General features: G+C 37.0%; 1 protein-coding gene across 3 annotated transcripts in view; it reads left to right on the forward strand.

Annotated features, from left to right (window-relative positions):
- The window catches only part of MIGA1 (mitoguardin 1), a 35,533-nt gene extending 21,286 nt beyond the window's left edge, over positions 1 to 14,247 (forward strand). For all 3 annotated transcript variants that reach the window (XM_014872179.2, XM_088169855.1, XM_014872180.2), the window contains exons 8-16: positions 352 to 452; positions 7,193 to 7,311; positions 7,496 to 7,568; positions 7,894 to 7,980; positions 8,120 to 8,218; positions 8,536 to 8,670; positions 9,844 to 9,897; positions 10,557 to 10,673; positions 11,010 to 14,247. In XM_014872179.2, the coding sequence (XP_014727665.1) occupies positions 352 to 452; positions 7,193 to 7,311; positions 7,496 to 7,568; positions 7,894 to 7,980; positions 8,120 to 8,218; positions 8,536 to 8,670; positions 9,844 to 9,897; positions 10,557 to 10,673; positions 11,010 to 11,228 (1,004 nt within the window). In that variant the 3' untranslated portion in view covers positions 11,229 to 14,247. The remainder of the gene's footprint in view (positions 1 to 351; positions 453 to 7,192; positions 7,312 to 7,495; positions 7,569 to 7,893; positions 7,981 to 8,119; positions 8,219 to 8,535; positions 8,671 to 9,843; positions 9,898 to 10,556; positions 10,674 to 11,009) is intronic.
- The last annotated feature ends 19 nt before the right edge of the window (positions 14,248 to 14,266 follow it).

Genomic DNA, 14,266 nt, shown 5'->3' on the forward strand with positions numbered 1-14,266 from the left:
CATAACACAACCAAGTCAAAAACTTAACTGAGGGTCTAGATCAATAGAGCAAAGTAATATCATAAAATATAGTGATCATCAGAAGTCTATAAAAGCAAGGCAAAAACCTTGGCCAAGTCTTTTTTTCTTCTTCCACTTCATTGTGGGTGATATTTGAAAATCCACTTTAGAGGCTGAAAAACACAGTCACCTTTATATATGTTAATGGGTCATAAAATAATTTACTCTTACAATAGTATAATGTTGTGCCTTCCAAATGAAATACTGTGTAAAAGTACACATGAAACACATTTTCAAGATTTAAATGGAATTTTCTGATAGTCTAATAAACTTTTTTTTTCAATTTTAAAGATAAAAATACAGACATTACTGTAAAGGATAATGTGGATGATTTCTGCCTTCGAGATACATTAAGCATTGCATCCACGGACTCCTTTGTTTCCACAGCTGAGGTAAGACTCCTAAAGATTGCTTTTTTAAAGATTTATTGATCTATTTGAACAGTGAACAGAAGAATCTTAATTTTTTGCTAATCATTGTAAAATGTATTTTTCTGATGGGGAAAAAAGAGCTTTTCCAGGCTTCGCTGGAACCAGTTGTTTTGGGGGTTTTTTATGTGTGCTGGCATAATGCATCCCCAGCTCCTCCTAAATAGAAGTTGCTTTTGAAAAATAGATCACATTTTCATGAGTGAAGAACAATCAGTTGAGGCTGTAGTGGTTCCCTTCACCATGATTTATATTTTTCTGTTCTTTTTTCTTACTGCTTTACCATACTATTAAGATGTATGAAGAAGGCTTTGTATTGTTTAGACCTGGAGGGTTTTTTTGAGAGGAAACTGTTAGAAATTGACAGCTACCTGTTTCAGCATGTCCCATGCACAACATGAAGGCAGCAGTTGGAGCTGTTACTGTGTTGTTGCACCATGATGAAATGACTTAGCAGGAGCCAGAGGTGTCAGGCTGTTCTGGCAGCCCTGAGCTGAGCTTGTCTGGCTGGGTGGGGAGGTGAGCAGGGACCCCACAGCTCCCTGCAGCCCCCACTGGGGAGGGACAGTCCCTGGAGTGGAGTGGGACTGCCAGGGAGCCTCCTGACTGGCCACACCAGGAAGCTTCCTTGACAATGTAATGTGCCTCATGTAAGTTGCTCTAATCCTCTGGGGTAAGAGCACAAACAACACATAAAACCCCTGGGTTACAGCCTGTCTGTGTAGCTGCAGTCTGCCACAGCTCCCTTGGAGTATTTGAGAGAGGCTCATGAGCAGTGACACACTTACTTGAATGAGGAGTATCTCCTTCTGTAGGCTCTGGGGAGCTGAAGTGATCTTGAATAGCACTCTTCTCCCTAAACAGGAGAGGCAGTTGGCCTCAATAGATCCATTTTGTAATAGATACTGCTCTCATGTACATACTACAGCTGAGCTACTGAAGTCAGTTGTAAAAAGAAAGAATTGCACACACATTCTTTGCAATTGTTTTGACTGTCTATTGCAGGGTTTGTTTTTCCATAACACAATTACCTTGATTTAGTAACTCACATTAAGTTGTGGTGCCAAGCATCCATTCCTAACGAGGATTGTATCCATAGAGACTGGTTACTTTTTGCTGTAATTTGGACAAAACCACAATTCAAGCTCGCTTCAACTCTACCAGCTCATGAGAGGAGCTGTAAACCATTATAGTTTGTACACTTTGGATCTGGTTTGTTTTTCTTCTTTTCCCATGAACTTTCATAATGCTTTTGCAAGTATGTGAGGATTAGAACAACCTCTTATGCTCATATGTGCTGCTTGGCTTCAAAAATAGGCAAAACCAACCAATCAACCAAGCAAACAGAAAACCCCAGGATGTATCACCTCAGTGGAATCATCATCCTCTCCTGAAGCTATATTGTCCCAGTATCTGCTAAAAAACACTGGAATCAAAATTGGACATGTAATTGTCTTTAAGTATCCTGAAAATATCAACTTGTTCTTCCAGGACAAAATTGTGGAGATATTCTTTTCCTTTCCAGCTGTTCTAGCCTTTGCCAATAGAACAAACTCTCATTTCTCAGATTTTATTGAAGAATCTAGTGAAATTCTTAGGTGACAGAAATCCTGAAGATTAATAGAACACGAGCAACTTGCAGTTTGGTTTTGGAGCCAGAACACCATCAATGTTCTGGGTTAAATAGGAGTCACTAGGTTTAAACTACAGGGTCAGCTGACTCTGTAGTTGTAGCTATAGGGCATCATTGTGTGGTGTAGGGTAAAGAAAGCTGTGAATTGGTGTTCTTGTACAAAAACACTGTTACCTTGATTTAATACTTTGTTCATCCTCAGGAGGATATGTGGCAGAGAAATGCTTGATATTATGGCAATGAGAAGGAGCATTAATGTCTTCCCAGTGTATTCAGCTGTTAGTAGAGAACAGTAATTGCCTTGATTTAACAGGATTAGAATTGACACACCAGCTTCTTTTATTCTAGACATGATGATGTCAAGTAGCTTCCTCTTGCTTATCTAATTTTTTTTTTCCTTGCACTAGGGAAGCAGTGGGATGTTTTCATTTAGGATGTTTTCATTTAACAGGTCTGAGGCTTTTCCAACTTCAGATTTGTCTCACCTAAGGGCCAAATAAGGCATCATAAGCTTCCTGACTGCAGTTACAATTTTAGTAACTGTCCTAAACTCCATGTCCTGATAGAAATGTTTAGCAAAGCTTTTAAATCTGAAATTCTTGTGTGTGTTTATACTGGTCTGTGATTATGCCCTACTGGAATTAATAATTTCACCTTCCAGGAAATTAGAACATAGCACCATTTTTTGTGGCCTCATCATGCTGCAAGCTGTGTGTTGACAGTTCCTTGGCTTCCTTCTACACTGCATCCTGTCCCAAGGAGTAGGACTAAGTATTCTGTGTGACTCTGATTTTGGAGAGTGGAAACTGTGTTCAAGTTTCAGTGCTGACACACAGTCAGGCCAAATTTAGCTCCCTGCCCGCAGGAGAGAGAACATTCATAAAACAAGACACAGATAAATGCTTGAATGGAAACTGATAGGGATTGTGCTTAGGAGGCAGCAAGAATGCCATGCTGTTATACTGGAACAAAATATAGGAAAGAGTTGTACAAAACTGGGACAGTTTGGCAGGGTTAGCATCACGTGCCCTTTTGATGAGCTCTACAGGATAGCAGGAGGGTGTGCCAGAACTTCATCTTGGCTATGGCTGGTGATCAAGAGGGTGCTGAGAATCACTCATTTGATGACTTCTCATACAGAGTTGTGTCTATCTGGACACCTACAACACCTGCCTGAATCCTTATAAAGACAATTTAGACACAGTTACCATCCCCATGACCAGACAGGCTTCTATTCTCAAACACACTTAGGCTCCAGAAGCACTGCAGGAGGGATGGTAAACACACTATTTGCTCTAATTAAGTTATTAATACTTCAACTGTGATAAATAGTGCTATTTTCTTCCCCATTTGAGCCTGGCTGCTGTCAGCTTGTGTTGATGAGGGTCAGTATGCTTTTCATAGTCTTGCTTTCCCATCTACTGTGTTCAAAATAGCTGCCACCTTTGGCAACAATGCAGCAGGGAGTGTGCCAGATAAAGGCCTCTGCCCTCTCTTTCCTGGCTTCTTTTCCATCTTCCTAACAGAACCTCTTTCCTGCTCTCCCTGACAGTGAGCTTTGTTGCTGCTTCTTCCTTGTCAGTGCATGTGCATTTATCATGTCTTATTTTTATGTTTTAACTAGTACTGAATCTGTAGGTCTATTATCAAATAAACTTTGCTTTTCTTGTTAAAATGTTAACTTAGTCCAAAGCTTGGGAGATTTTTTAGACTTGTGAATAAAGCCTTTGCTGCTTTTTATCAGTAACAGCCTTCCTGTTTTCTTCCAGACCTTAGATGGAACACACCACTTCATTATTACAATTTATTAAAATGCCATCTCAAACATTTTAGTTACTAATCACCATCATATCTTCCAAGTCCCCAAACATGTTTCACTTTCATCCTGCAGCTACTTACTCTTTTTATGGAAATATTTTCTCTGAATATATTTTAAAGAGATCATCATCAGCTTTTTTAATATGGGGTAAACATAATTTCTTAGAATGTAAGGAATGCTGAATGTGCCAGTAAAGTGACCTCTCTATTAGGGGAAGCAAGCAAGAATTCCAAAAAGGTCTAGCATTGTTTATTTTTGTTACATTCGTGTAGGTGGTTATTTTGGTAGTCAACAAGGTCTTGATGCACAGCTGAGAATTTTTTCTATTTATTAAGAAACAACTTGTGGGTGGCAAATAAGAGTACCGAGCCTGTTCCTTAAACCAAAGCAGTCAGGGCATCCCAGACCTAAAAACGATTGCAAGTGGTAAAGGTGTGATGCTTTAGAGCAATGATTTCAGCATCTCTTTACTGCAGATAGAGCCCTAAAACTGAATTGAGAGAAAACTGATTAGCATCTGAACAATATCCATGTTGTAATCTTCAGAGGCTGCTCTGCAGCACAGCAGGCCTAATTAGACACAAGGTAGAACTGCAAGCTTTGGAATTTTGAAGATGTATGTGTTGTTTTAATGTAATGATCTTAGGTGTCCACTGCAGGTCATCATAAATGTCCTTGTGGTGGTCACCAACTGGTCTCTCTTTCTTGAGCCTTGAATGGGTACAAGTAAAGCCTTACAAGATGAGATTGCTGCTATAGAATCAATCATCTTTTATCTCTTCTTTGTCTGCATTTTCTTTTTCTTCTCCATGTACCTCCCTGACACTGAGGAAGTAGCAGACACTTAGGGGCTGGCACATCCAGTCCATCATCACAAGCCTCTGTGCTCTGGCCTCTGCCAGCACTGTAGGTGGGTGTCACACAGCTCTTTTCATCCCTAAAGGTGTGTCAGGAGTCTCAAAGTGGCAGTGGCTGTGCACAGACGTGACCACTACAGAATGGCAGAAAAGGACTCTGAAGGCTTGCAGGTGTCCACCTTACCTGTGATGCCAAGATGTGATGCTGGAGCTTTCTGGTAACTTCTGATTAGAACCAAATCCCTGCTGAGGAGAGTTGTGTGGTGCTTAGGGGTATTGCAGAATAAAAAGCAGGTGCCTGAATGAATATCATGAACATGTGCCAGTTTATATAAGGTACTCACAGTGAGCAATCTAACTGAAAACTAACCTTCCTGACCACCTTTTTCCTCAAAGGCAGCAAGTCCTCAGAGACTTTTACAATTAAGAGTTCATTTTCCTTTTCTTGTCATCTTAGGAGGTTCTTATCTAGAAAATGTTATATGCTCTGCATCTTGTTAAATATTGAATGTGATTTGTGAATTTTCCTTATAATGCAGTCTTCTACATTAGGAATGTGGATGCATCTTTACAAATCATCTTTAACGAGTTTTACTTAAAGCAGGATGTTGATATAACCAAGCTTTCACCTTATTTAATCTCAGAGAATGGCCTCTACTGGTTTCAAGGTCATTTAAAGCATAATAATCTATGTTACATCTATATATTATTATATCTATATACTTTTTCTGTCTACATAAAAAAATACTGATATAGCAATATATTTTTAAATACTAGAAATCATCAGGAGAAAATCCCTGATCACTCCAGGGGCATTAATGGTGCAACTTCAGTGCCTGTCTGGAAGCACCTTTTCTAGTTCAACATTTAGTTTCTGGTTTTCAGTTTGTTTGCTTTTTCTCCCCTGCACTTTTTGCATGCCAAGAGAAGTCACTGGTAGAGGAATTTGTTCTCCCTTTCCAAATATTATTTATTAGAACTTCAATCTGTAGTCAAAATCATCTTCTCGGGGGAAGAACAGACCTTTCTCTCCTGATATTTTATTTCATGTTAGCATGAGAGAAATTGTTGTTTTATTTAAAAAAAAAGCTGAATGTATTCAAGGGCCTCACCCAATTCCCAGGTATTGGTCCCTGTGCTAATCTGTGGCCCCAAAGGCAATGATCAGCCATCTTCACGTGTAAAGATGTAAAGTTATCACCTCGGGTGCTGGCAGCAGGTGAAGGTCACCTGTCTGTAACTGTGGAAATCACCATTTCTAATTCAGTCACACTCAGTTTCATAAATGTCTGTAAAAGGTGATTTGCCTGAAGTTCATCATACTTGGCTGTACAGCCTCAGTGGCAGGAGAAGCTGCTCAGCATTTATTTACTTGAAAATTTTAATGGAGGTTTAACATAAAAGTTATACTTCAATATGATTTTTTTAAGTAATTCTAAGATAGAGATTAATCTCTTACATAGTTAAATTACCTTGAGAATTATTTTTAAAGATGTTTCTGTGCTCAGTTTTAATAGCCTAGAAACACAGGTTTGTTTGCCCCGTGCAGGATATTGAAGAAGAAAAAGAGAAAGAAAAAAAAAAGGCCAAAAAAAGAAAGCTAGAATTAGTTTTCTGATCATTAACTAAACTGAATGATGTATAAACATCAGAATTATTTTTTTATCATTAATAATATGATGTAATCTTTGTCTTGAAATTGTAGCTAGACACTGTTTTGTGGATTAAATATGATGCCCTGTAAACAGGAATTCTCTGTATTATTTATGTGCTTTGATTTATGGATCTGGTTTTGTTTTTTTCTTTCTTTAAAAATGTCTACAAGTTCATGTTTGTTTCTACGTTAACCATAGAATTAAAACTGCCAATAATGAAAACCTTTTAGGGAGCCTGTAGTAGAAAACACTGAATGCTCAGGGTTTATACAATGTGCTTTGGTAACTGCCAAACTTATTTACCAGTGAAACTAAAACAGGGGTGGGAGGGTGTTGCTATTTCCAGCTTTCTAAAGAATTGTATGGTGAAATCATTATGTACTTTGTGTCCTGGCAATTATTTTCTTTTAACAGCTTTGAGACCCATTAGATTTATTTAACTAGACAATTCAAAAACTTAACTAGGCAAATTGAACACAAAAGTAAGCTGCCTCTATTTTATTAATTAAAAAGTTTTGAAAGTTGAAACTGTAGCTTTCTAATTTTAAGAGTTACAAAGTTAAGTCTTATGACCTGGTGTACCTGTTCTGTTCACTTGTTGATTGTTACCCCTTTGTTTGAAGCAGATGCAGAAAAGGATGCATCTTTCAGTAGAACATCAGGAAAACTTTAATTTGTTTTATCTTTACAGAAATGATGTCAGCATACTCTTTAATGAACTCCAAATCGTTTTTTTTCAGCTTTCAGAGCACAGAGATATTCGTAGCACGTATGGTCTGGATTCCCTTTGCCACTGCCCCTTGTATGAAGAAGCCATGCACTTAGTAGAAGAAGGAAAAATTTATTCACGGGTGTTAAGGTATTGATTTATGTCTATTTAATTATTTCCAGAAAGAGCAAGAATTAAAGTTAGAATATTCTATTTAGAAATCACATTTTAGAAGTTACTTGTACTAGGTATTTTTTTCTACCAGTTAGACTTAATTGGATATTCTTGTGCTGCTTTTTTTAATGGTCTTTGAAAACTTTTCTATTTTGCATAGGACTGAAATGTTTGAATGTCTAGGAGACAGTGACTTCCTTGCTAAGCTTCATTGTATTCGACAAGCTTTCCAGGTAAACAGTAAGGAGTGATTTGTCTGTCTTGTTAAGCCTAAACTAAAGGACATGGCATTGAAACTGACTTATTCTTTGTGCAAGCATTTTTCTAATGTAATCTGTATTTAAATAATTTCTTGCCTCTTTTACATTTTTATCATTGTAAAATGAGATGTATTTGCAGAGGAGTCCAGATTTTATGATTAGCTTTGGACCCAAGCCTTATTAGGAACTTGCTAACTATACTAGAGGTGATAATTACATGAAAATTGATTGAAATGTTTAAGGTCATGTGGTATAAACTGTGAATGAACCTGTCTATATTTTCTGAACCCTTTTCTAGATAATTCTTTCAGAAACAGCAAACAGAATATTTCTTGCTGAAAGTGGAAGAAAAATTTTGTCTGCTTTAATTGTGAAAGCACGAAAGGTAAAAGCCTTTTTTTAACCAATGTTTTGTTGTTTATGTAACTTCTACCTGAATTCACTGTTTGGGGAAAATCAATCATATCTCTTTTTACATTTGCTTGATTCTCACTTTACTTTACTTCTCTGCTTTTACTTTACAGAATCCAAAGAAATTTGAAGATGTCTTTGATGAAATGATATATTTTTTGGAACAAACAGATCACTGGGATAATACTGAAATGGAACTTGCTGCTAGAGGAGTGAGTTGCATTTCTGAAAAGTTCTTTTACCATTACTAATGCCATAGGATCTAAAAATAAATTTTTACAGTTCAGAATTGTGGGAAAGGCAACTGTTTATTGTTTATATTGCTGATTTAGAGAAATGGCATTCACCAGTTTAGTACCAGAAACCACACTTTTTTTTTAACTTCTCTTTTACTGACAAAGTATTTTTAATATTCATTAACAACAGTTGCAAATCTGCATGTTAATACAGTGTTGCAATATGGTGCATGCTGAATTCCACTGCTGAAAGAGAAACTAGGTTACTTAGATCATGTTCTCATTTAATATAGGTGAAAAATCTGAATTTTTATGATGTTGTTCTGGACTTCATATTAATGGATTCCTTTGAAGATTTAGAAAATCCACCAATATCTATACAGAATGTAGTAAATAACCGCTGGTTAAATTCTTCTTTTAAAGAAACAGTAAGTATTCACGAGTAATTATCATACTAATTGATCTGTAGTACATGGCAATGTACTGAGATTGTCCTCAAAAGAATTTAACAGATTGTATTATCAAGTTTTTCATAATAAGAATTTGAAATTTACAAGTCTAGGCCCAAAACAGGGAATGATTCAATGTATTGGAGAAAATACTTTAACTTGTCCTTCCTTTCTCTGAGGAAGTAGAATTTTAGAAGGGAAGTTTCTGTTAGCCACATCCTAGACATCAGGTCCAGATTTTGGTTCATAGACGAGAGATTTAGCAATAAGGGACCAAGTTGCAAGGAAACAAAAGTAAATTAATACAATACAGGGATTCAGCTGTTGATTACAATGAATGATTTTTCATACCTGCCTGTTCATTTGCCAAATAGATCTCATCCCTCTGTTAGAGACACAGGCTACTGCCATGGTCAGCTGGTATGGAAACTACTGTCATTTCATCCATTTGTATCTGTAAACTGCAAGTTTTCCTTTTATTTTTGTTTTTCAATTGAAATATTCCCTCGGAAAAAAATAAAGATATTTTTATATATATCTTTTCTATATTTTTGTGTTTATTTTTGTAGTTATATACTGTGCTTTGTCTGTATTAAACTCTCTCTGCAGTACTGAGGGGAGTCAGATGAGGATAGGAGGGGAAAAAGCCCAGTACTGATACTGGTATATTGTATTTCACAGGTCCATATTTGGACAAAGCTCCATAGCTGAATCTGAAGCTATTGCAAGAATGTTTTTGCTGAAATGAAAAAGTACATTTCAATGTGCTCACATGCCACTTAATATCTAAAATAGTTACTGTAGTCTGAGCACACACTTTAATATATGAGACTGGTCCTCACTTAAACCCAGTGAGTGTTGCTAACTGTGGTAGCTGTAAAATCAGTCAAGGATGCCAAATTACATTTGAATTTAACTAACGAAAATGTTGCAAAGATGGATCTGAAATAGCAAATATGAACTACATATGAATTTGTTATTTATATCAGCTGCTCTTTTATAGTTTTAAACTTTGTGTTATCAAAAGACTGAAACTGGAGAAAATGCATGTTCTGGAAATACAGAATGTAGAAATTCCATCTCAAAAGAACTCATCTGAAGAATATTGTAAGTGATTTGGGGCTTGCTTTATTTTTTTCTTTTTACAATTAGGCTGTGGCTTCAAGTTGTTGGTCAGTACTGAAGCAAAAAAGACAGCAAATGAAGGTAAGTTGCCCTCCAGATTTTATGGAGCAAAGGTATTGATCATCTCCTAAGAATTTGAAGTTCTTTTTGAAGCTTTGGCAAAATAAATGAGTTATCAACCCTTAGTCCTGTAGACTTGTTAATTTAAACAAGAGTTTTGCCAGTTGCAGAAGTTTGGCTTCTGGGGCCCTAATACCTGTTTTTAGCAAAAAGTCTTAACTGAAAGATTCTCAGACTTTCAGTAGGTCACATTTTCAGACCTAGTGTAAGTCCGGTTGGTGGTGGTGTCAGTCACTTCTCTGACTTCCTGCCCCACATGCACATCTCACACTTCTGCACACCAAGGTCATGATTCTTGTATCTCACCTGCTTTTGCTGGGATTCTCAGCCCCATCTCCCTGCATGACCCCACATCCAGTCCTGCCCCATTACCTGCCTGGAGCACCACTTTCCTCACCAGCCCCAGGAATTCTGCTGCAGCCTCCCCATAGCCCCTTCTGCATCCTGACCTCTCTGTGCAGGCACTCAGTAGAACTCTGTGCCACAGCTCCTTATCTTTGGAGGAATTTATTGGACTAAGGAGGGAAGTGTTAGGCATTTATGAAGATTTAATGCTGAATAATAGAGCTGTATACTAAATTTACTGTGTAACTTTCATCTACCAATTTTTACATCACTAGGTGCCTGATGGATTTTTTGCACATTTCTATGCTATATGTGAACATATCAGCCCTGTTTTGGCCTGGGGCTTTTTGGGCCCTAGAAATTCCCTGTATGACCTATGCTGCTTCTTCAAGGTTTGTAACTTCTTTTTAATTACCACTTTTATAAATTAAAAAAAAAATCTTTCTGATTAAAGTAAATGAAGATCTTATTTATTAGTATACATTTACATTTTCCTAAGATTAAGGCTAACAGTAAGAAACCATAGGAAATAAGTACTTTCATATGAATGTTTTAAGCCTGGAACTATTTTGTAAAGGCTGTTTTAGCACACTTCTGTCTCAGCACCAAAATAATAACATAATTGGATGCTTTTAGGGAACATGTTAAAGAAAGAGCTGTTAGCATTGCATACTTCTTTTCCTTCTTGTAACTGAAAACAAGTTTTTCCTTTTTCCCCCCCCCACTAGGATCAAGTGCTTTTCTTCCTCAAAGACATTTTTGATTTTGAAAAGGTGAGATACTCGACCATGGAGAGCCTGGCTGAAGACCTGACCCAGCTGCTGATCCGGCACACGGAGCTGCTGCTGGCTTACCTGGGGGCAGACTCGCTGCGCCACGTGGGCGCCTGCGTCAGTGGCCACGGGCCTGTGCTGGCCACTGGGCTCCTGGAAGCAAAAGTACAGTAAGCTCAAAATGGCAGGGAGTGCACAGGGATGTGCTCTTTTCCACCCTTTTCTCTAGTGCTGAAGCTACTGTGGCTGTTAGTGAGCAAGCATCTGGGAATGCATCGTGTTGCTAAGTATGGAAAAGGACTCAGGGAGGTTAAATGTACATCTGTGAAAAGAACTGGGGAGTGTATTACTGTATATACCTAAATTAATTTTGCAGCCCAGCTGTCGCTGTATTTATATTTCATGTGTCCCAAAGCTTTTTTTCTGTAATATTCGGGTAAAGTTTATTTATGAAATACTGTACTTTTGCACAAGTAATTCGTAAGTTAAGCTGATGGAGTTGTTTCCTTTAAAAGCTTATAGTACAAAATGTTCATTGCAGAGTCTCCAAATCATTAGGTGTCTAGATCTAGAAGGTGTTTTGTCTGGGGTATCTGCAGTCTCTGAGTCACGTGCAATAAAGTAATCACACGCACAGAACTGAACGTGTTGCCCCTGCCCCAGAATTCCATTTGTGTGTAAGCAGCCATTTTGTACTACAGTGTAATGGAGCAGTGCAGGAAATGCAAGCACCCTTAGGGCAGGAATGACTGCCAGTATGCAATTTTTACTTCATTTTAGTTTAAAATATATAAACATCACTAAGGTGTTTTAAAATACTTATTTATATTTGAAAAGCTATGCTAGCTTCACCAATTAATTTAAAACTTCCTTGTTCTAAAACCATTACTGCTCAATGTGGTGGTAAATGAACCAATATTATTCTCAGTTCATATGTAGCATTTCAAAATATATTTTTAATATGTATGATAAGATTTATTAATCATGAAACAGAATTGAAATCAGTGTTTTATAATTTAATAATTCTTGTCTTCCTCCCTTCTTTGTGGGAAATAAGGTGTCTGTTTAAGAGGAGATTTAAGAAATTGTGGCCATCTCTGTGCAGTGTAAAACTGTGGTTCAGGCCATGGAACCCTGAACTTCAGATAGGAGCACAGCACCTTCAGAAGGGATGAGGCACCTTGCAGCAATGGCTGCTCCTGTTCCAGAGGTGATAAATAATGATGAGCTGTAATCTTTGAATTTCTGTTAACTGAAGCAATGCTTCACAGTTAGTTTAGGCTCTAAAACTGCACTTACATGCCTTTGCCACACAAAGCCAGCCCACAAGAATCTATCCTATGTCAAGAAATACAGAGTAATTACAGAATAATTCTAAATATTCAGATACTTGAGCAGCATGTTGTTAAAATCTAGGATATGAAAACAAACTTTGACTAGAAACATTTGAATTTTCATGTCAAACACAACCCAAAAGGATACTATTCAAAAGGAGGGCCTGTGTAATTCATAGATTTTACTGAAGCCAGCATTTTGCTCCTTCATTGTACTCATTTGATAAATACAAAAAATGATGAAAATGTGTCATATTACTTGTGGGAAATGCCAACTGATTATAGTTTATTTAACGAAAAAGAGTGTACTCTATATGTAATAAAACAGAAATTCCAAATGCTATTCTTGGTCTATTTCCACCATTTAACTTGCTGAGCTTGGCACCATCCTCCATGCTGTATTTTTTTTTTCTGCAATCTGTCTTCAATACAGGCATGTGAAGTTTTTTTCAACCACCTCACTTAACTTTTGAGCAGATAAGTATGTTTAAGCTGTGTGTGTTCTGACAGCTTTTTGCTATGAAAGAAAATATATGGAATAATAAAGGTGTCTTGTTGGGTTCTGAATCAGTAGGAATAGCTGGAAATAGAAGGAACAGAATAAGTGTTCTGCATATTCTACAGCAAATGTATGACCTGTAGGTAACAGAGGAAAGTGTCTGCTGTGATTTGTCTGGTCCAATAAAATGGTATGAAGAAAATTATACCTTACCATACATCACAGAGAAACAGAAATGCACTTCTTCACAGAATTAAAGGTATAATGAGATTTTCATATTATTTACAAAAAGCTCTTGAAGAAACAGAGTTGCAGTTGACATTATAAATGTTTCCAGACACATGGAAAAAAGTAAAATCTGGAAACTTGGTCTTCTGTCAAAAACAAAAGGATTGTTTTAAGCGAAGAATAAGAAAGGTCTAATCAAACACCAAACTATTTAGAAAATGGGGAAGAACTTCATAATATCTGACTTAAGCATTTGTGTCCCTTGAAAACAGAAGCACTTGTGTACACTCATAGAGCTCTCAAAAGTCCACAGAATTGGAGTGGAAATGGAACTGATGTATTTCCCATATAGAAGGAAAAATACAGGATCTGGTTCTTGTAAGATGCCACAAACACTTGAATGAGAAATGGTAAAGAAACTGAAAAAAAAGGGAATATAGAGACAGGCAAATGTGCAGGTACAGGTGGGAAGGCTTTTGATCTCCTCTGAGTCTTTTTCGATCTATTTCTGAAAAGCATTCATCTATTGTGAGCATGTAAGCAGCTCCAGAGAGAGATGCAGGTTGAAATGGGAGATGACTCTCTCTTGGCAGCATGGACTGCAATCAGTTCTCTTACATCCTGCACCTTTAGCTGGACAGAACATTTGTTGATAAGCAGCCATGTGGCTGATGAATTTCAGAAGTGCACCATTTCTGCAAACACAAGTGCCAGAGCTGCACCACAGCAGTGATAGTATGATGCAGTTCTACTCCAGTTAATTCATAATCAGACTCAGAATTTATTTTATAGTGTCTAAATTTAGATAGTTTTGAATGATACTTTCCATGCTAATAAGAACAAACTAAATTTAAAAGCCATCCTCTTCTGACATAACAGTACTCCTAAGATTAGAAATGTTGAATGCATAGGGATTATAAAGAATCAAATATTTATATCATTTGTAATTTAGTTGTAATTATTATCTTACTTTAAATGTGTTCTTAATGATTATTATTCTTCCTTTTTGTAGTGTTTGGTTTCTATCAAAGTAAATGTGTCAAATCAAGTGTTAGTAAGAGTATTCGTGACCTTTCTATTGCCTAAATGAACTGCAGCTGTGTATATAAAATAAAATATTTCAGTGAAACAACTGTTGCTCATATAACTGT

The sequence above is a fragment of the Sturnus vulgaris genome, chromosome 9, assembly GCF_052056855.1.
Source record: "Sturnus vulgaris isolate bStuVul1 chromosome 9, bStuVul1.hap1, whole genome shotgun sequence".
Lineage (NCBI taxonomy): Eukaryota > Metazoa > Chordata > Aves > Passeriformes > Sturnidae > Sturnus > Sturnus vulgaris.